General features: G+C 40.9%; 1 protein-coding gene across 7 annotated transcripts in view; it reads right to left on the reverse strand.

The window, feature by feature from the left end:
• The window catches only part of Kn (EBF transcription factor knot), a 119,822-nt gene extending 106,627 nt beyond the window's left edge, over positions 1 to 13,195 (reverse strand). For all 7 annotated transcript variants that reach the window (XR_013085367.1, XR_013085366.1, XM_076813037.1 and 4 more), the window contains exon 1: positions 12,099 to 13,195. Coding sequence is in view for 5 of the 7 variants with exons in the window: in XM_076813037.1 (XP_076669152.1) it covers positions 12,099 to 12,169 (71 nt within the window). In the remaining 2 variants the exon portion in view is untranslated. The remainder of the gene's footprint in view (positions 1 to 12,098) is intronic.
• Positions 13,196 to 21,753: the final 8,558 nt, after the last annotated feature.

Here is a 21,753-nt window from a genome sequence, read left to right on the forward strand (position 1 = left end):
TTGGTTTTTCTAGAAAAAATTCTCAAAGGAACATGTTGTTTTGACCGTTCTAGGTAAATCTCCACCATTAAAGCATCCTAGTTTTTACAAGAATTTTTAACCTCCCTTTATCGAGTTGCGAATGTTTGCGATGACATTTGCTTTCACCTGCTCTACCTGTAGGAATGACAAGTATTTCGCTGCGGCCGAGGAGTGCGAAGGAACACGCGTGCCTTCGGTGCCGCAAAACGATGCTCGATACCAAATTCGGATGTCAGGAGTGAGATTCTCTATCGTAGGGTCAAATAGGTACGTCCTACTCGGCCTTGAATGCAATAAGAATGCCCAAACTGGTAAGAGGAAAGACAAACGAGGTTGTCCGTGGGGGAGCGCGCAGGTGGCCTCGACGCCTTAAAATCCCATTAAGGTCTCATGTGCCGAGATTAGGCCACCGGACTCCAATGCCATCTTTGAGTAATGGCACGGAAAGTCCCCTTTTCGAGTCTGCTGCTTCACGTAGCCCCTGTGTGCGACTACACTCGGATTGATTCCGTAACCAATGATTTTCCACTGGCAACAAATTGTCCCGAAAGCGAAATTCTTCTTTTTAATACGAACCAGTGTTTTGTACAGCACTAGCATGTACTGTACACGTCAATTTGCTATTCCTGCTAATACACGGTTTAGAGGGGCACCTCTTCAATGTTTACTGAGTGAAAATAATCTTTATATGATCAATCTAAAATTGCTTGACGAATCCAAAAGTATTTTAAATAAAAGTTACTCAATTTTGAATATTGAATCATAGTGGGGCGGGAAAATTTCGTTTATATTAGTTTCTTTATAAAACTTGCCAGATTTCTCGTGTCTTGAGTGTAGGTTGGCATGTTTTTAATTAGGGGTAGAGGAATATCAGTATTAAGTGGCAGGGTTTCCACTAGTGTGTTCAATGTTTATGTTATTTTAGTTCAATGGCAAGATATTTTGTATCTTGAAATTCGATGTATTTTAATTTGCTTAAACGCAGTAATGTTTAGGGAAAAATACCGAACAGGTTACTGTTGTGTTAGGAAGGGAAACAGTTTTGAAGGTTCATGAATATTCTGTTGAATATGTATCGTTTAGTCAGTGTTTGCGAAACAATTTCTGAAACGTTGGTTTCAAATCATAATATTTAATATTGTAGTAAATCGTATAAGCTGAAGATTCTAGTCAACAGATTTTGTTGTAAATATACTGCAGATATATTTGCGTACAAAATGTCATCAGTTATGATTCTATTAGTTACCCATTAATCGATATCAAATGTCTGACATTATGGTAGTAGAAATAAACTGTCCCATAATAAGTACAGTGACTGATACTTAAGTAAGTATATCCAACTTACTTAACTTAAGCTAAGTGTATTCAACAATATTTTATGAATATGTTAGTAGTAAGAAATATTTGACAAATTACGGATATTTGAATCAGAGTCAGAGAATATTTCAAAACAGTGAGTTCCTTTTCCTCGAACAATTATTTACACCCTAGTCACGTGACTACTAAAAAATTCAGAAATCAATTCTCGTAGATTTTACGATTCTTGTAAAGCCCATGTCTATTTGATCTGCTTACCCTTCATCCTATAATTACACCCTGTTCCTGCCCCCCTTCAATAGTACAAACGATTCTCGCAAAACCATATTTACCAACCCCTTGGTCTCCATAAACTTTACATATGTTTCCTAGTATCAATTTAACTCTTCCAGGTTTTACCAGCATACATACGTAATATTATACGGCTCTCCTAAATTAAAATGCCTCGGTGTTTTTTCACTGGAAGTATCATACAATTCTAGGTTATCGAGAGCGATCTATAAAACTGTTACGATTATAAGGGAACCGTTAAAGATTCAAGTGATATCCAAAGAACATTCATCCATAACAAATTTTCAGATTGGCGATATTAAACAAAGCGTTACACTAACATACACTAATGATTGTCAGTGCAAATTAAATTGATATTCTTTTTCACGAAGGTAATATTATATAACTGAACGGCGTATACTTCAGACCGATAAATATGGAATCATTCTGCGAATAGAGGGGCGTAGGAATTTTCTCCTGAAGCAAATGAATTTAAATATTGTTTTGCTTGATAAGATATAACTTCGAATTCGAAAAATAATTGGTAGCTCTACAAATTCGATTTTTGAAAACAGCTTATTACAGAGGGTGGCCAAATTATTATACTCAAACAAAAAGGTTTGAGATTTTGTAAGTTTAAGCGATGGAACGGTTGTATCTCTGCGAAAAATGGTCGCAAAAAATATTTAGAAAACGCACTTTAACGCTTGAAGCTTCTACTTTTTGAATCAAGGACTCAGTTTTTTCCCATCCATTATAATATTGTTTTATCAAGATGAAGCGCGACAAACAAAGTTTCAGAAATTTTTGCCTACTTTGAGCGTATGCACGGGCCAAAAAAAATAGTTTCCGGTAAATCCACCGAGGTGCTCTTATAGAGCAAACATTTCTCTTTAATCTCGTTATTTTGGTTTTGCTGTATCATTTTTAATAACCGAGTTATTCGCGATCAAAGCAAAAAAGGTACTTTTCACTTTAAACACCTATAAGTTGCGAACTCATGATTGTAAATAAATTTTCTTGAGTATTTTGGAAAGCTAAGAAAGTTTCCTTTCAGAACCTTTAGCTGCCAATTTAAGACTATCTTTTAATCATATTAAATCCATTTTAAAATGATCCCAAAAACTGACGAAAATGTTTTGAGTATTATAATTAGGCCACCCTCTGTACTTACTTTAAACTTTGTACTTTCCATAATTATTTATGATACCTTCCCATCAATATAGAACTTGCATTATGCCACTTCATAAAAATCTTCGAATTTATCATTAAAATAATACCCTAACATATTGAAATTATTAAAGCCTCTCTAAACTGTTTCATATCGATCGAAAGGGGTGGAAATCTGTTGGCGCGAGATCCGGGTAATATACTAGATGAAGAACAAGTTCTCATTGCAGTTCCTACATTTTTTTTTGCGTTGCTATCGCCGCGCAAGGTCTCGCATTGCCATGGATGTGCACGACACCCTTTCGATTCACAAGGGATGTTCTCTTAACTCGCAATTCTTTTTGCACTCTTCCAAGCTCTAGGCATTATAAATCAGCAGTGACAGTTGAATTTGTACTATCTACCTGAAAATACGGAAGAACATACTAGTTACCTCACGACTATGATTTTAATAAAAATCGGCAAGTGGTTGGGAATTTTCGGTTGGCAGCATACATGTGGGTACCTGTTCGCGCAAGTGAGCAGACGCCGTAGGCTTCGCGAAGCTTGATGCGTGTCAGGCGCACGGTGTGTCGGTTAAAAACCACCGCGGAGAAATCGCATTATCGGGTGGCAGGGTGTGCGGACGCGGGGCGGCCGCTGGCGCGGCTGCGGCAGCAGCGTCGGTGGTGGTAGCGGTACCGGCGCGAAGCGATAAAACGATCGCGGGGGCGCGCGGAATGCCATCAGGATGGACTCTCGGAGCGGAAAACTGAATCGACTGGACCGAAAATGAATAGCGGCAGTTTTGCAGCACATTTGCGAAATAAATGATGGTATCGGCGGTGCGTTTGTCACGGCAGGCGGTGGGACGTCGGTCTGCCGGCAGGCAGAGGTGGCGGCGGTGGAGGAGGAGGAGGAGGAGGAGGTTACAAGGGGTTCACCAGCCAGGGTATTCGAGGTCGAAGGGGGTGGTGAATCCGGTGCAGAACGAGGAGAGGGTCCGCTGGAGGGAAGGAGGGCACTGGGGTGGCAGAGAGGCTGAGAGGGGAGTGATGTACTGCCCGTGTCGATAATTATCGGTGGCTGATTAACCGGCCGCCGGTTCGCGCCCCATAACTCTCGACGTCCGATTATTTTGCCCCGTTTGCCATGCACCAATTCCTATATAACGTCTAGGCACGTCCAGCCGCGCCGTTACATTATCACCTGCGGTGCAATACTGTCGCACACCTTTTTGGGAACCGTTGCGGATTGCGGAGCACCGCGGTCGCGCGGTTTCAAGACTATGCTCGTTAAAATAACAATAATGCCTGCATTTGCGCGGTGACGTTTTATTTCGCCCACAGGACGCACGACGATACTTGAGGGGGGAATTATTTCCATTGTAAAGTTTCGTTGCGTGATGGATTGTTTGGGACGGTTAATAGCTTGGACATGGGAAAAGTGAAAGTTCAAAGAAATTAGTTAGCTGTGAATTGGGCGAGCTTGCGTTAAAGAGAAAAACGTGCTCGCAAATTATTTTAAAAATATAAGGGGATTTTACTTTAAATGTAAAAAAGTTACTAGGCACACTCTTTCTTGGCTTTTATTTGTATTTTCTGAAGATTCCTTGTTAAATTTATTTATACGAACCGTTTTTCTGGGGAACGTCAATTATACACAGTAAAACTATCGTCAAATGACTAAGTTTTAATGGTATCATGGTCAAATGAAGTGGTAAATGTAAATATGTATAATATGTTTAATTATAATGTTTAATAATATAAATAGAAATTATTTTTGAGTATAGAATTGAGTTACGCAGTCTTCATTTAATTGCAATCCTAGATTTTGCATCTCCACTTATTCTATTAAGTGTATTATTGAATTACTAAATTTTTACAATAACATTTCCTTAGTTTTCGCCGAAGAATCGACCAAAGGAGATTTCTTATAATAATTGTAACGCTATGTTTTCATAATATGTACATAAATGCATAAAAGTATTACAATTTAGTATTAACTTTTCACGAAATCTAACTAAATCGCGAATTCGTAAATGTATCTAAAGAATTGGCGTCGAAGAATAAAACATAGCACCGCTGAGTAAACTTTTACAGAGTTTACGCTGTCAAAAGTTTTTCCAGAAGAAATACTATGGTACCCTGCAAAGTGTTTGCGAGGTTTTGGTAAAAGAGACGTTTTAAACCAGGGGAACCAGGAAATGTACAACACGCCGACAGCGGATCAAGAGCCGAGGCAATTTAACAGCACGGTATAATTATAATCTCTCGGCGAAAGAGCGTTTCATGCCAATATTCCTTTATTAAGCGGCTATTTTTCGCGTCACTTCATACTTTCATCGCTTGCTGCGTATGTCCATCATATCTTATTCAATCTGTTCGTATGTCCACGTATTAAACACCGCGTTCAAAGCCAAATCTCTTCAATAATTATTGCTGCCAGGCGCGTAATTTTTTTAACATAAACTTGCAGAGCTTTATATTCTTAAAATGCAGCAGATTACATTTATGAATCAGCGCGGATATAAGTTTTTTTGTAAGGTGCTAATGATTTTGTAAGCATTTTTGTTACGATAGGATACTTGCAAAAGTAAAAATGTTAATTTTTATATTATATTCATAGCAAAATGTCCCAAAAACATGCCCCAGTTTACGGTATCTAAGAACAGAGTTAGCCATGTCATCCCAATTAAAAATTCCGTTCACCAATTCGTCGTCTCGAGACACACAAATTGTTCGTTGCATCGCGTCGACAAAGTGTGCCTACTGAAATTTGCGGGAGCTTCTTATAATTCCCAAAAGTGGCAAATTCATAAATTAATTTGTCAAATGCTTTCAACGACGCGTATTAAGCGCCTCACCTCGCCCATAACGAATCTCCGTTTACGCTGGAAGTTGCTTGCCCAATTAAAAGCCACCCTTCTTAACTGTCTCGAGCTTGTTCGGTACAGTTCGCTGCAGCAGCGGGAATAAGATTCTCGCGACAGAACGACCCGCGGCGCCCCCTGCCGGGTGCTCCGCGGCGCTCGTTACACGCGTGGGAACGAAGCTTTACGTAGCGGCTTGTCTCGCAGCCTGCGTCAAGCAAACCGAGGTGATAATTACGGGCTCGGGTCGCGCGCGCACGGCAGAGCACTCGCGGATACAATTTGCCACGCGCCCGCATTCGGATAGGAGATAACGCTCATCGGCGTTGCACAACGCGTCGCTGCGCTACCTTCAGCCCCGAGGCTCGGCGATCACGGCCCCGTAACTTTTCTTTCGCGACGACTGAGGCAACGCTTGCGATTCGATCGGCCGGCAAAGATAACCCGATACGAGCCGCGCGCCAAATACGCAAATGAAGATGTAGGACGCGATAGGTGCCTTTTCGCGCGATACCACTTTTTCGTTCGCACCGTTGCGTTGCGCCCACTCGGTGTGCAGGGAAATCGCCAGGCAGTTTTGTGCTTAAGAAAATGTCGGTTTACGGAGAAGAATCGTAGGAAAGGCATTTCTATTCGACCGAGATCCGGATGCTGGAGTTTCAAGTTAAACGAAATTTCAATCGTTCAACTCACTTTGGGGATGTTTTGCTCGGTAATGGACATTAAGAATTCGGTTGCTCAAAGTGACTGTAATAGATGTTGCAATCAATGGAGATTCTATCATTTTGTCTATCACGTCTGATCAAATTATTTTCACTAATTTTAATAATATCCTTCACGATCGTATATTCAACATCGTACAATATTAGAGAATTGTACTGCGTTGCAGCACCCCCTTCAGGGGTTACCGCAGTCAGTAAAGTCAGAAAAAGGACGATTCTTTGGGAATTTATTTCAGCAAGTACATGCATATTTTTATGCAAAGATTTTTGTATTCAGATGAGGGACACTTTAACGGGGTATTATATTATGTTTTGGTGTAAAAGTATTTATTTATTGCAAAATTACAACTCATTTCCCGGAAGCTGTTTTTAGGAATACGTTTCGCGGTGGCTAACATTATTTGGGACTGGGTTATCTAAAATCAAAAAACGAAGGAGATCTAGGCAGTGCAATAGTTTATCTAGTGTTTAATCGTTCCGTTTTATAAAATATTAATCTGGGACAAAATGGAGGATGTTAAAGTGAAACGATCGATTTTCGTATTCATCCATAAAATAAAAACTATGCATTGGAAAAACAAATGCTTCGATTAGAGACTAAATTTGAATGTCTAAAAGAAACCTAGAAAGTTTCAGACAGATTGGTGAAGCGGTTCTTGAGAAATCGTGGTCATTGCGATCCAGAAACCCATTTCGGGAAATCAGTTGTAATTTTGCAATAAATAAACGCTTTTACACCAAAACATAATATAATAACCTGTTAAAGTGTTCCTCATCTGAATACAAAAACCTTTGCATAAACATGTGCATGTACTTTCTGAAATAAGTTGCCAAAGGATTGTTCTTTTTCTGACCTCACTGACAACCCCTTCAGGGGACCTTCCGGTCTAGAGCCCCCAAAAATAGGCGATCTTTAGGAATTAATTAAAGGAAAACTACTATATATAATTTAATGGGATTTTTTGCTTTGTATTAAGGATGTCCTAAATGATAGAAATATGTTTTTTGTTTTATAATTAATCATTGCAGACGGCACTGGGGTGTCGTTAAAGTCAAGGCGTCAAAAAAATCATTCAAATCGGTGGGACCTATATCTCCAAAAGTTATTATCCGATTCGACTGAAACTTTTTTCATTTTGAAGAATATGCTTCTGGCTAGGGGGGAAACCAGAAAAAAATACAAAAATAACATTGTTTTTGAAAATAACGACACTTGAAGTTTGAAATCACTTTTTCCCTATATTTGTCACCCTTTCAACGGCTTTGAAAATTATAAATTTTCAATTTTTTGTATTTTTATCTGGTATTCCCTCTAGCCAGAAGTATATTCTTCAAAATAAAAAAAGGTTCAGTCGAATCGGATAATAACTTTCGGAAATACAGGTCCCACCGTTTTGAGTACACTGTTTCGAGAAAAACGTGTTTAAAGTTTTACGTGAGCGCCGAGTGCCCGGTTGTTGCCCATGCACTTGCCGCTAATCAAATGCCTATAACTTCGGGAATTTTACGAATGTCAACAAATCCTTTAAACACGTATTCCTAAAATATTAAACATTCGAAACATGAAATAAAAAAAAATAGACTTTTAGACCAGAACCTCCCCTTAACACTTCAGCGCCAGCGCCTAGCCCCCGTTGAAGGAAGAATATCCCCTTTTCTTTTTATCGTTAAAAATGGTCTGAGTTTTTAAATTTATATATAAAAATATTTTTTCCTTTTTCTCAGAGGTTCAAAAGCATAAAACAAATGAATATCCATCCTTCTTCAATGACGACACCTACTCTAAACATATAAGTACCACTTAATCTGCTGCAAACAGCGAATTGCGAGTGTGAACTGCAAAACAGCAAAGAAAGGGAGTGCATCATATACGATACCTGGGGCGCTAAAGGGTTAAGGCTATCGTAAGATCTTAATTCGCCACAAAGTGCAAAGGTAGACCGCATTTTTGTTCACCAGTAATTAAATCCTGCGGTGCAATTCGTTGGTGAAACGCGTAGTCTCGGTTGTTTTGTCGGTCGCCGGGGTTAATATCGGCTCGCTGGCGATTTAAGAGCACAGATCATGAAATAACCGTCGCAGACTAGTCTATACTTTACACCGTGGCCGCAACCTACGCTATTTGCGCGCGATGCATTACGGGCGAAATATGCGGATAACACAAACCCACGGATATAGTTACGAATTCGTGAATAAAGCAATCGCGGAGAATTACAATAAATCCGCAGTTAATGTATACCGCCGGGTGTTAGTTATTACGAGTTGGCCGAAGCGCAGTCTATTTACGCTTGCATTCAACGTGATTCATAATGCGCGCGGAGATAATGAGCAATTTGTAATATATCCGAATGTAATTCGCGACCAGACCGCGTTGCCGCGGATGCTGTTCAATTTAACGCCGCAGTTCGCTGTCTTCTTTGACAAGAATTTATTAATTCGTTTGGATACCGCGGGTTTTATTCGAAATTGTGGACACGGTATGGAAAAGCGAAAGAGCAAGCGCGCTTTTTAATTTTGCTTTGAAGTCAGAGGAGACTGCGATAATGCACACAAAAAGTGGGAATAAAAATTGATGTTGACGGGGAAGCGTGTAGATAATATTACCAAGGGAGGGTTATCAATTTCAAGTATCTTTGCTTCGGCGAATTTAGAAGCGAAATGAGAGGATACATGCTGGAGCATTTAGCTCCTTGTAACGAAGAAGGAGACAGATGCAAGTTGCAGTGCTTACTGAGCGATAATTGAAGAGTTCTTGTAGAAAACACTGTAAGTGCCAAAATTATTTTTTTTTTCGGGAAATGTTCTACGTGCCAATGGTGATACTATAGCATAGAATTTGATTTTTGACACTTAGAGTGTTTTCTACAAGGACCTTTTGAAACATAGGGGCGGGGTAAATTTTTTACTGTTCACATGACATTTTTTAACACATTATTATACACAGTGTGCGCTACCCATAATCAACATTTTAGCCGAATCAGTGTAACTCGTGTACTTAATTCGCAAATCTCGTGTGAAACAAAAGCTGTACTCTGCATTGCAATTTATTTTTACCCGAGAAGTCCACGAATCACGGCGAGCCTTGTCACCAACGTGACAACGAGGATTTGAAATGGTATTAATGATATCCTTGCGTGAACTTTCTCACGTGAAATAAATTTCCGTAATAATATCATGCACTCGTAAAACGTATTCGTTGATTTGCAAAAGCAGCAATTACTCCTGAACTTCTTCCCCGGCGTACATTCCTTTTACTTTCATCCCCAGAGTCACAGGGAAAGTCATCGTTTTTCCACAGGCGACACATCTCGCCCCTTCGCCGGGCACGATGGTTTGCTGCTTCATTAGGTGGGTAACTTTTTTAGGGGTTTTTAAAAAGCATGAGAGTTTATGTCTGTTTGCCGGGAGTTTTAAAACAGTTTCGCCAGCCGCTCTCGCACCCTCTTTTCGAGTCGCGGTACAGCACGTCTGTGTGTTACAACCTCTCTTCACGGAGGAAACGAAACTTTCCACCGTAAATTTGAGCGGAAACGATCCTACCGTTTAACATTTTGTCTAAGCCACTTGTTCGAACGATCTTTACTGTTTCAATTAAGTGTCGGATAAGAAAGGCTTTAGTTTTTAACTAAAACCAAAGGCAATACCCCTAAAATATATTATCAATACATAAACCTTGTAACTAAAAAGATAATGAAATAATAACACCAAACTACTTTGATTCGAGGCCAGGTCCAGTGAATAAAATAATATTTGTGATTGCTTTAAAATACGCGGCTATATCATCTTTATTGTAATTCCTTCAGTTGCTATTAGAAGAAACAGTTTTCCACGCAGAAAATTATATTAAATGTGATTTTATATGAATATTGGAGACAACATAGCTGCATAATCTAGGCAAAGTCGTTATGTCACAAGTTGTCTCATTCATCTCTCTGCCAATAATACAGATATGGCTTCTAGCTTCTAGTTCAGTCAGCAGAAACTTCGCTTCATCTTTCCAAGATTGAAACCAAGAAATTATCTAAAAGAGATTACTAGCAAAGAAAACTAAGTCGTCATAGTGAGTGGTTGAACCCTCCGCCTGGTTCTAATTTTGCGCAACACGCACTCCCAAGATTTCCAACCCCTAGCATGGGAAATATCCCCCCGCGAATCGGTGTAATAACACTGGCAAGCAATTCCCTGGACCCGTTACCGCTATTCGGTTAGCTAGCGGTATTTTTCCCGTTTTCCTTTGAAATGCAGAGCGGCCGTCATAGCCCGAAGGGGAAACAATCGGGTGAAAGAGGGGACGAGGGAAAGTAGAGGAGAGCAAAAGGCGCTAAAATTCTCAATTACATTAACTCGATTCCGGTCGCCGGTTCCCGTGTCACGCTACTTGGAAGGGGTTAGTTAAGAGAACTGCTATTGGATTAGCGCATCCCCAGCCCGGTCGGTTTACCTCCTCGAGTCCGCGTATCTGTACCTTCGTCGTTTGCACGTCGTACAAATCCCTTAAGCGAGGCTGCAATAAAACACGGTTTATCGTTCGCCAAATGTAGCTACGTGTGAACCGTTTTGAAACGCTCCAGCGTCTAAAGATAAACTGGGTATTTGTTCTCCTGACGCGAAATACGGTGAATATCGTCGCTCGCTGATAATGCGGCATAATTTGGGGCTGTTCGCGGGTCCTATGGCAGGGGTGGGGAATGTGGAATGATTTTTAAACCTCCCGTGACCGGAAATTCCGAAATTTCCTCCCCTTTTGTGTTCTCGACGAAAGTACCGTCATTACTTCGTCGCGTGAATTAAACAGAGTGGACGTGAACCTGAAGATGACGTGACATTATTGGGTACCTATGTAAGCGCCACTATATATAAGTAGGCACCTACTTACGCAGGTACTTTAACACGACGTGTTCCTCGATTGTTTTTTTTATAGAGGTTTGGTACAAGCATTTTTGTTGCAAGCTTTGGGAAAGTGTGCGAAGAGGCGATACATTGCCGCTGTCCGACGGCATGCAGGGAGTTGACACTTTCCGCTTGGTTTTTTATATTCTTCGATAATTAAGTGCATTTATATTAATATGATTTTATAAAAGCATAGAAGTTATACCGCCTACTGATTTAATATCGTAATATATTATCGTAAGCTTATGAACAACGTTGGGTGCTTATTTCATCATCATAGGGACATTGTGACAGTAGATATGCTACAAATGGAACAGGATTAGGGCGAGATTTCGACGACTCTGTGTCCTCGCTTTGCGAAGACTGTCAATTGGGATGTTTACACCGTGACTCCTTTCATTTTTGAGAAATTTAGGTGTTACAAAATTTAATACTACAGTTTCTTCCTGTGGGGAGTATAAAAATCAGGTGAATACGGGGAGGAATGGTGTGCTCTGTGCAATAACAAACATTGAGGTAGGTACTTCTAGTTGTAAGTGTGCTAATTCTCATGTTTGGAGTGGCAAGCATGAGCCTCACCCTAAACAATATTTCCAAATGAAATGGTACCCCACAAATTAGCACTCCGTGTGTTACAAATGAGAACAGAGAGCTCCCTGCTCCTGTCACAGCAGAACAATGCAAGAACCATTGAAACAGAACCAGACTCCACTCAAACAGAATCTACATCAGCCTTTACGAACTTAAACTGAAGCTTCCTTGGGGTGACATATTTGGCCCCAGCGAGGGGCGCAAGTTCGATCGCGAAAAGTTTCCGACAGAGAGAGAGAAGTATGAGAATTGGACTGGGTACTCACGTTCCGTTATCGGCGAGCGCGGGCTGTGGCCAAGCACGTGGCACAGGTTCCTCCTTGAGTATCTGCCGCATGTCCTGAGGCGCGAAAACGAGGGGTGCCCGCGGGTGGTGATGAGGCGGCGGCGGTGGCGGAGCTACGCTCGCCCCGTACAGCTTACGTCCCCAGTGGCCCTCGAGTTCGACGGGGCTTCCGCCCCCGGTGGTAGCCCCCGTGCCACCCCCTGCGCCCAGTCCGAGCCATGGCGACCCCCCAGCACCCACGATCGTGGAGCTGGGCAGGAGACCGCTCCACTCGTCGGAACGCGTCGTGAGGCCGTATGGACTCTCCTGGGGCAACAGGCTTCCTCCTTCTCGGTGCCACCCTTCGCGAGAGCCTTCGTCGGCCGGTGCACGAGCCCTTCGCAACTGATCGAGAGAGTTCGCCTCTCGGTCAGACCGCTCCTGTCCAGCGCCACGATGTTCCACGAGCGGGCATCAATCGAGTCCTCAAGCCGTGGACGCCTGGCGGCTGAGCATGAACGCTCGCAACCGGTCGCAACCTGCTACCCCGTCACACCATTAACTCGGCGGCCGACCGCGTGTCTCGGCGCACACGCGTCTTCGCGACGATCCTAAATCACAGATCGATCGTTGTACCTCTTCTTCCCCCCGGTTTCACTGACCACTGGTTTCCCACTCGGCTTTGTTTACAACCGGTCGACAGTCTCGTGCTCCCCTCAGCGTGCGGACGCGTGGCCACGCGATTGTCACTGAACTCGGTCACTCGGGCGTCACTGGCTTAGTCGCGTTAGCACGTACGTCAGCACCGATGCTAGGTGACCCCCGGCACCTGGAGGATCTCGGGATCTTCGATTCCCTAGCTAGCTCCCCCGATCCAGGTCCCAAGCGTGTCCGCGCGACGAGTCCTCAGAGATCCTCGAACGATCCGCTTGGGATGACGGTAATCGAGGTGGATGCACGCGTAGAGCAGCGGTAATCTGAGCAGCGGGCGACAGTGGCGTGGTGCGTATATCGTCGGCACGAGAGTGCCGGTAGGGTGTCTCGTGACCAGAAGAGAGGTCCTTCAAGGTCCCCAGCCGCGCGTTGCTTCCCGTTACGGCGCCGCTTGTCGAATGTGTCAGGGCCGGCACGAGCGGCGTGCCAGCGGGTCCCAACGGGGATGGGTCTCGCGGTTCGAGGTGGGCGTGGCCTCCGCGGACGCGGCGCAACGACCAGCCTGTCGACTCCGCTTTGCCCATCCCCGATTCTCCTCCAATCCGCTGCCTTCCTGACCGCCAATCGCCGCGGTCGTTCTTCCGCGCCGGACACGCCCACAATGCATGCCGAAGACGGTGGCGCCGCGACGGCGCTGCTAGGAGGCTGTCATTCCGGCGCGCGCCGTGGTCGCTTCAGGCCGGTGTCGCGTTTCCTCTCCGCTTCGTTCCACCTTCGAACCAACATTATCGAAGGAAATCATTCACGAGAATTCTTTCCGCTTGGGAAGTTAGCTAAATTTGCGGCTCTTCCGAGGTTGGGGGGAAATATTTAATTGGCAACCACTGATTCTGGAGCTGAACCGCAAAATAGACAGTCGATTTCCATGCGCGCGCGGAATCATTCCGTGGATTATTTTTGGCAATTTTTTATGTTGCTCTGAATGAAAGTCGATGCCGATTTCGTCACAGTTCGTTGGTAATATAGATCAGGCATGACGAACCTGTGGCACGTACGAAGATTTCCCTGGCATGTCAGGGATTTACGTATATAATAGTTTAGAGGCACTAAACTATTTTTGGCCAGCTTCTACTGTACGAAAGTGTGTACTTACACCAAGTTTTGAGCTCATTCTTATGAAATTCTATGTTAATTTTTAGACTTGTCTAAATAAAACTTTGCGACGATTACTTTTCTGTTAATTGTCAGCCCCTGTTATAAATTTATTCATACATTTTTATGGGATATAAGATGATACCCAGTAGCATTTACAACTATAGATTAACAGATTTACTATAATCAATACCTGAAGGAACATCATATTTTGGTATAAAATCAGCGACAGAAAATTTCGTCCCTGCGCGTCGAGATCGAGCGATCTCCGCTCTAGAAATGGACCTATAGGCTTACGTAGTCAGTAGGATTTTTTGCACCGTCTCGCTTTCGATCACAGGTGCCACTTAAAGAATTCCATCGGTGACGTGTTACGCGGCGACAAAACGTTTAAAGGAAGAAAGCATAATCGACGTGGCTGAAAAGAAAAGTGCAGCAACCACTGGCGTCCGAGTATCTGCAAGTTGGTATGCTGAAATACACCCCGATGGCGGAGCGGTCGGTATCCTTTTCGGGCAAGACAGTGGACGTCTGGTGGAGGAAGCTATCTTGACGTGCAGACGTTTAATGGCAGGTGCGTCACGTATCGCTAAGAAACACCTCACTTTGATGTGTAAGCTGCCTCCAACTCGCACCTAGCCTGCCCCAGTTTTTATCGGGGCGTAATCAAGTACGGGGAAATCCATAGTCCTCAGGAGACCGTGCAGGCTCACTGGCAACTGGTCTACCTGATCTCCGTCTTGTCAGGTTTAGCGTTCTCGGTAATTTTCTACACCTGGTTATCACTTGTCTTCAAAGGAATACGTGCTCAAAGAAGATATTGTTTTTGTCAGCTACTACCCCCCGTGCCGAGGACCAGCTGCTTTCGAAAGCATTAATTTTGAGTGAAGTCGATAAAGATGTAGGGTAAACTGTTGTAGGTGTGCCTCAGATAGAAATCTTGCGGTTGCATTTATCCTTGCGATTTTTTATATTTATGATGTGAGTAGGTACCTATATTAGTGCATACGTGTTTAATATATTCAAAGCCAGTACCATTGAAGTTCTATGCATGCTTATAGGTTTTAAAATAGGGGAGTACGTTTCTTCAAATCGCTCATTAAAATTGTTGTACGATTTAACTCACAAGGGAAAATCTCCAATTCGAAAATTCAAAAAATTCTCAAACTTTGTGAATATGCAGGGGATTTACTCCTGATTGCAACGCAATTTTTGTTTTCTACCCTAATTCACTCGAAGGGGTGCAAATTAACCCCTCGAAAATTCGCCTATTTTTCGTATTTGTGTTATAACTCGCGAACTGTAGGAGATAGAAAGAAAGTTTCAAGATAAAAATTGCTTCTTTTAATTAGATTTAGCATTTGCTAAAAAATCTTATTTTACAGTTCACGAGTTATAACACAAAATCGGAAAATAACCGGATTTTCAGGGGTCAATTTACACCCCCTTAGAGTGAATTTGGGGGGCAAACAAAAATTGCGTTGTAATCAGGAGGAAATTCTTTACATATTCACAAAGTTTCAGAATTTTTTGAATTTCCGGGGTCGGAATGTTCCCTTGTCAGTGGCAAACTCAAGATTTGAGTAGAATGGATAATAATTTTTTTAATGGAAATTCAATAAAATTCATTAGGGGATTATAAAAATTTATTTAAATTCTTTGGGGGTGGAAGGCCTCCTTGGCCCCCTCTGGGTGCATCATTGATGGAACTTAATTTTTCTCACGAAGGTGTAAAAATAATCCATACCTCTATCCATTACAAATTTAAAGACTCAGCAACTGAAGAAAATTATCAATCATCTCATACTAAAAATTGGTTATACGTTGACACTTGTACCTAGGTTTTAATTAGGTATGCAAGACCTTTGGTACCCATTCTGTACCTATAAATATTTCTCGAATTTTCGCAGGTTTTACCTCCCTTACAATAAACACAAAGTTGACGAGATTGTGAGTAACGCTGGATCAATAAATCGAGAAGTTTACGAAGCAGTTGAAGCACTACATAAATCGTGGCTTGCGCGGTGCCCTGGCTAAAAAAAGTAATTATAGAATTTGTTTGAATAAATTTATGCGCTAGAAGGAACCAGAGACAGCGCATCGTCAATTTAAGAGGGAGGAAAGAATGCCAGGGCTCATAGTGTTTCTCAATATTCCTGCCTCCTCACCGAAAACCTATTACTTTTAAATTCGTTCCCGAGAAGATTCATGGCTGAGAATCACTGCCCCAGAGTGTGGGGTCTATCAAGTAAAGATAATACGTTTTGTGTCGGGTAATTTGGCGTCCCTCCCCTTTTCCCCGTCGACCTCTTTAGGAACACTTCTTTCAATGTTTTGCATTTACAAACAAGCAGGACCATTTTCACTGCGAATTTTACGCGTTACTTGTTGCCACAAACTCGAGCATTAACACATGCATTTGAATTTTTATTGGAACGAGGGAACACGCGAGAACATATTGACGTTTGATAATGGAAGAAACAGTACCATTATATAATTTGTTTCTATTTGAGTTTCATAATATAATCAGTGTAAACGAAGTATTTATTTTGTTAGAACCAAATCGTAAAGAAGAAAGAATAGCAGTGACTCAAAGTGTACCTATAGATAGTTGAGTTAAAAAAAGGAATAATCCACATTTTTTGCAAAATTGAATTAGTAGCAGTAATGTATTCCAATAGGCTGTACTATTCACACAAGATAAGAATTTTTTTTCAACTTAAAACCATATGGCATAACAAAATCACTTGTTGCATTTAAATTTTGTGGCGACATCTCTGTGCAACACTTTCTAAAATCAAATGGAAAATTAATTAGGTCTTAATTAGGAAGCATATTGAATATTATCAGAAGCTAAAAATTATGTCTGCACTGGCAACAACGCCTGCAAAATAAAATGCTGTTGAGACCCTATTTTTTAGATCGCCTATTTCTCCGTTCACCAAGTACCTATTAGGGTTAGTCCGCGGTTGCTCTGAATGCCTCGGTTTAAGGTGCTGAGCGCGCAATAATTCACATTCCAAGCGTGGATGTCGTCAAAACATTTATAAGCCGATGTTAACACCTTGACACAAGCATCGGCAGCCTCGACTGTAAAGCTCGCGATATGGGGCGTGAAAAGGCTTCGAGAAATATGTTCATCAGATGGTAGTATAATGAAGTTTAATGAGGGTCTGCAGGCGTCATTACGAAGCGTTCGAGATGTGCGCGTGCCGAACCGGTTTCATTCTCTACTTCTTTTTTAAAGCTCGTCTCTCAGAGTCGTGATTCATGAGATCCCTCTTGGCTGCCCAACGGCCTGTAACATTGCCATCTTATGGCAGCGACGCGAGTGATCTAAAGTGTGAGGGACCATTTGGAAGTGGAGCTGCAGTTTTGCTACGTGGTTCTTTGATCCGTGCGAAAAATCTTCCCTAAGCTGACAGAAATAATGGAACATTTAATCCTCGTGTGTTGTTTTCAACAATTTCTGACATAATAAAGTAAGTAGACTTAATATTACGGACAACTGCTTTTTGTATTTTTTATACCTCTGTCTAAATAATCTTTAACCTTAGCAAAAGATACCATTTATTTTTTATAATTGACGACTCACTCTGAAAACAGGTAAAGGCAAGGTTTTCATTATGTGTAGGGGTTTGATTGTTATAGGGTATAATCTTTAATATTTATTTAATTAGAACCAACTAAATTAGAAACTGATAAAATACACTGCCTTCTTAATTAAGGCGGGATTCTCGTCTAACAGCCCCAAAAGTGACTGATATTGAAGATTTTTTTTTGAGAAATCTATTGGTCATATTGGATTAAACTCTTTTGGAATATAAGGACTTAAGGAAGCATCTTTAAACTTGCAGAAAATATTTTTTTTAAGGTTGATCCTTCTTATTATTTATTAATTATTCTAATTGCAAAAAAAAAATAGAAGTTACTTAAAGTTAGATAGTTTACTCTCGAATTGGTGCAGTTTATAGAAGAAAAATGAAAAATTGAAAGTGTTATAACGTTTGAAAGGAAATATAAGTTTTTTCCTAAGACAATTTTTTCATATTATTTTTTATATCCACGAAAAAAGTATTATAAATAACACTAAAATTAAAATTTCAGGTCCAGTGCTAGCGTATATTATTTAATTTTAAGAAAATTTTCTCCTTTTTGCAATCAGATGACTGTGACAGGTGCTACATTTGACACCAACATCGTCGAAGAGGTTAACACAATTCCACAATAATTAATAAATAATAAGAAGGATCGACATAAAAAAATCTGCAAGTTTAAAGATGCCTCCTTATATCCCAAAAGAGTTTAATGCAATATTAACAATAGTTTTTAAAAAAAAAATTCATAAATCTCGGGGGCTGTTACAGGAGAATCCCCCTTAAGTCCTCCTTGCCAACAAATTAATATTTTATAAAAAGAGTAACGCTTCTTAACAACCTGTATTTTCGAGGAAAAACTCTAGGAAATTCTAGTAACTATTAACACTAGTAACTATTATCTGTTGCACCCACATTACTGTATATTAATCATAATGAAGAAAGGAGCCAAGCAATTAATTTCGATGTACTTATATATCACTTTAATGTGCATACTTTAATTTCTATACGACTATGAATAAAGCTCGTAAAGGACTGAGAGGGAACTCGTGTTTTCTGAGGGTACAGATTTCAATTATAATTTGGGGAATACCTTCAAATTCGGGGATAAGGTATAAAGAGGGAGAAAACGGTTCGCGCAATGCGCATTGACGCGTCGCATTCGTGGAGGTTCTTTAAATATTCGGATAATCCAATAGCAAACGGTGTCAACGCGGCTACATGTCTCAATGATGTCAAATGAACATCACCGCACCGACCAAATCCAATTACCAGTCGGTAGGGTCGCGCGATTCGTCACTGCTGCGACTTGCAGTTGCGATTCACCCTACTTCTGTCTAGCATAGAAACATTCTAAGCCTATTATTGAGCTATGATAATATTTCGATTCCGGTTTCCATGTTTGTTCTGCTGAACGCAGAATTTACCCTAGCATATGTCAGCTTAAACGACAAAGTGTCACTCTTCAATGAAATAATTCGGCTACAGAGACAAGCAGCCGAAGCTTGTTTGGACTTACTTGTTGGTTCCAATTGCAACGAAAGTATTAGCAATAGTAGATACTTTACTACGTAAATTGTTTGTAGTTCTTTTACTTTCGATCCCCATTGCAATTATTATCCAGTTTCACCCAGGTCATGGGGTAAAATCGTAGAAACGGATCATACTTTAAATCATTATTTTTTTCGTATTTTTCTTTCTATTAAAAAAATTGGATATATACTATTTTTTAAAAAAGAGTTTATTCCAATGAATCCCAATTGCAATTTCTTTTTTACTTAATAACGTCAAAGTTGTGAGATTTTATCCTTAACGACCCGATTTTGTCCCAGTCTCCCCTATGTATTAAAGAAATTTGAAGTTGAACTTGAATGGATCTAAATAAAAACATCCAGAATGCCATACAATTTTTCAAAGCGATAAATTGATTTAACTTGTTATATTAAGTAGGTAAATACTTTGTAACCAAATTTCAAATATGTAATTATCGTGCGGAGGTAAGTGATCGCTAATGACTTTATTATTAATGCCACCGCTTTAAAATAAACTCACATATAAAAAGAATTCCTACATACTACCACAAAACTCTTCCTCTCCCTTGAATATAATAAAATCAACGTTACAGGTAGAAATATCCTTTAACAAATAATTATTCCATTTTGTACTATAAAATACAAATATCTCGAATGTAAAAGCAAATATTTTTTACTCAGAAAACAATACCTACTATAACTAAATCAGAAAAATAATGTAATAAAGGTATTAGAAATTAACCCTTTAATACGGAATATTCGTTCAAACCAGAATAGTCCAATCCAGCTCCGCAAAGCTCACGCCTCTCTGCCTACAAATGATCTCGGTCATCGGACCATTTCTCAGGACGGTAATGCGTGTGCACTTGCTTGTGCTTTGCTCGTGACGGCGCGAATTTGCGTGCAACGCGGGACGGTTCTTTGAAACGTGACAGAGGCGTGTCCTCGGAGTGAACCACATTTCCCCTGCCGTAGGTGAACCCCACTAGCGTTGGTGTACCAGCTATAGCAGCTATAGTCCGCTGGTGTATCCAGCGAAGGCAAGGGGGATCCTGCCAAAGATGTTCTGACATATGTGATGCTTATGTGGGGTGGCAGCCCCCAGGCTCACGAATTCTGAACATGTGCGTGGACCAAAACTGTCCAGAATTCTATGACGGAGTTTGTTTGCACTTGCACGCGCATATCCTGAAGTGGAGCGTGATTATTTTTGTCTCCGGCATTCGCGGCGAGTACCATCAACCTGTCAATCGTTAGACGCATTTGTGAGCCCAGCCAGCGGTAAAAATTATCCGAGTTCAAAGGCGGGTGACAACGATTCAGCGGCGTCGATTATTTTGTAATCTACGTGGACGGGATTTCTAGTGCTACTTGAAACCTTCGGCGAACAGGAAGGTACGAATGGCTACTCGATACTTCTAACGTCTTTGTGGGTAAATCCTCCAACAGCTACTTAAAATGCCACAAAAATAAAAATAAAAAATTGGAAAGTGGTGCTATAATATAATAAATTTAAAAATTCAAAAGGAAGACCAAGATGGGAAATATATAAACAAAGAAAAGAAGAGAAGACAACGAACGACCAAGCTTGGAAATATAATAAGCAGAAAAAAAATAGCGCGAAAAAGAACAAGGAAAGAAGAAATAGAAATATAATATAATATCGTGAAGAGAAATGTGCCCCCTTTCAAAGACCAAAAGGCACATGAAATAAACGCATACTACAACTAAAATAAATCTAAAAAGACCATTTTGTAATACGTTTTAGTATTAATTACTCGCGATGCAATAATTATAAAAATCTATTTACTTATTCTTTCATAAGCGCGCCTAAAACATTTATCTCCCTCTCTGCCATGATGCTCAATACTTTCTCATTAATTTAAGAGTACACTGCTTTAATATACCTAACAGGGAATTCAATAAGATCCAATGCACCTATCACAGAAAATTTACGCAAGAAAATTTTCGTATAGTGGCGTTTGAAGCAAATAAATTCGACGCATAACGTTGTTTATCTTATAAGGATTTTTGCATTCATGCAAAAAGAAAAAACGAGAGCAGTATGATACCGCATATTGTATGTATGCACTTGTCTACTTGGAAGTTCAGCATTTGGTATGACAATACGGCTGATCAGCGCATCGGTGCACGATTATAATGATAATACCGGCCTGTGTTACGTAGGGGGAGTACGCGGGGGCGCGCAGTGCCCCCTAAGGGGTGCTCAAGTTTTTCGGCCAAAGTTTTTCCAACGCAGATGCGCCTCTGGACAGGACCATTTATTAGCACGGCTATCTTGCTTGTATGCTCCCATTCAAAAGGGCTGGACAACAGGTTGCCGCGTCAACGTCATTAGCCGTTGCGTTTTTGTTCCTAGCCCTTTGGGGTTTACATACCTCGCTGACGATAACAGCCGCGAACCTTACTGCCGAATTCTTCTTTCCAGGAGATAATAGACAAAACACGTGCTTATGTACAAAAACAGTTATCGGTGAAATAAATTACGTCGAGATGCAGAAGAAATAATGCTAACCCAGACCTATAATCGTTGCTAGGATTTAAATACCTGTAGGTACTTATAAGCGTGGTATACAGGGTGTTTCACTTAACTTTAGCATCTGTAATATTTATGCTACATTTAAAATTTAGCTCGTAACAAGTGGCGGATATAAAGCAAGATATGTTGATAAAAAAGGAAGTGTTTCAAAAGGTCGAAGAT

This window comes from Andrena cerasifolii, chromosome 5 (assembly GCF_050908995.1).
Source record: "Andrena cerasifolii isolate SP2316 chromosome 5, iyAndCera1_principal, whole genome shotgun sequence".
NCBI lineage: Eukaryota > Metazoa > Arthropoda > Insecta > Hymenoptera > Andrenidae > Andrena > Andrena cerasifolii.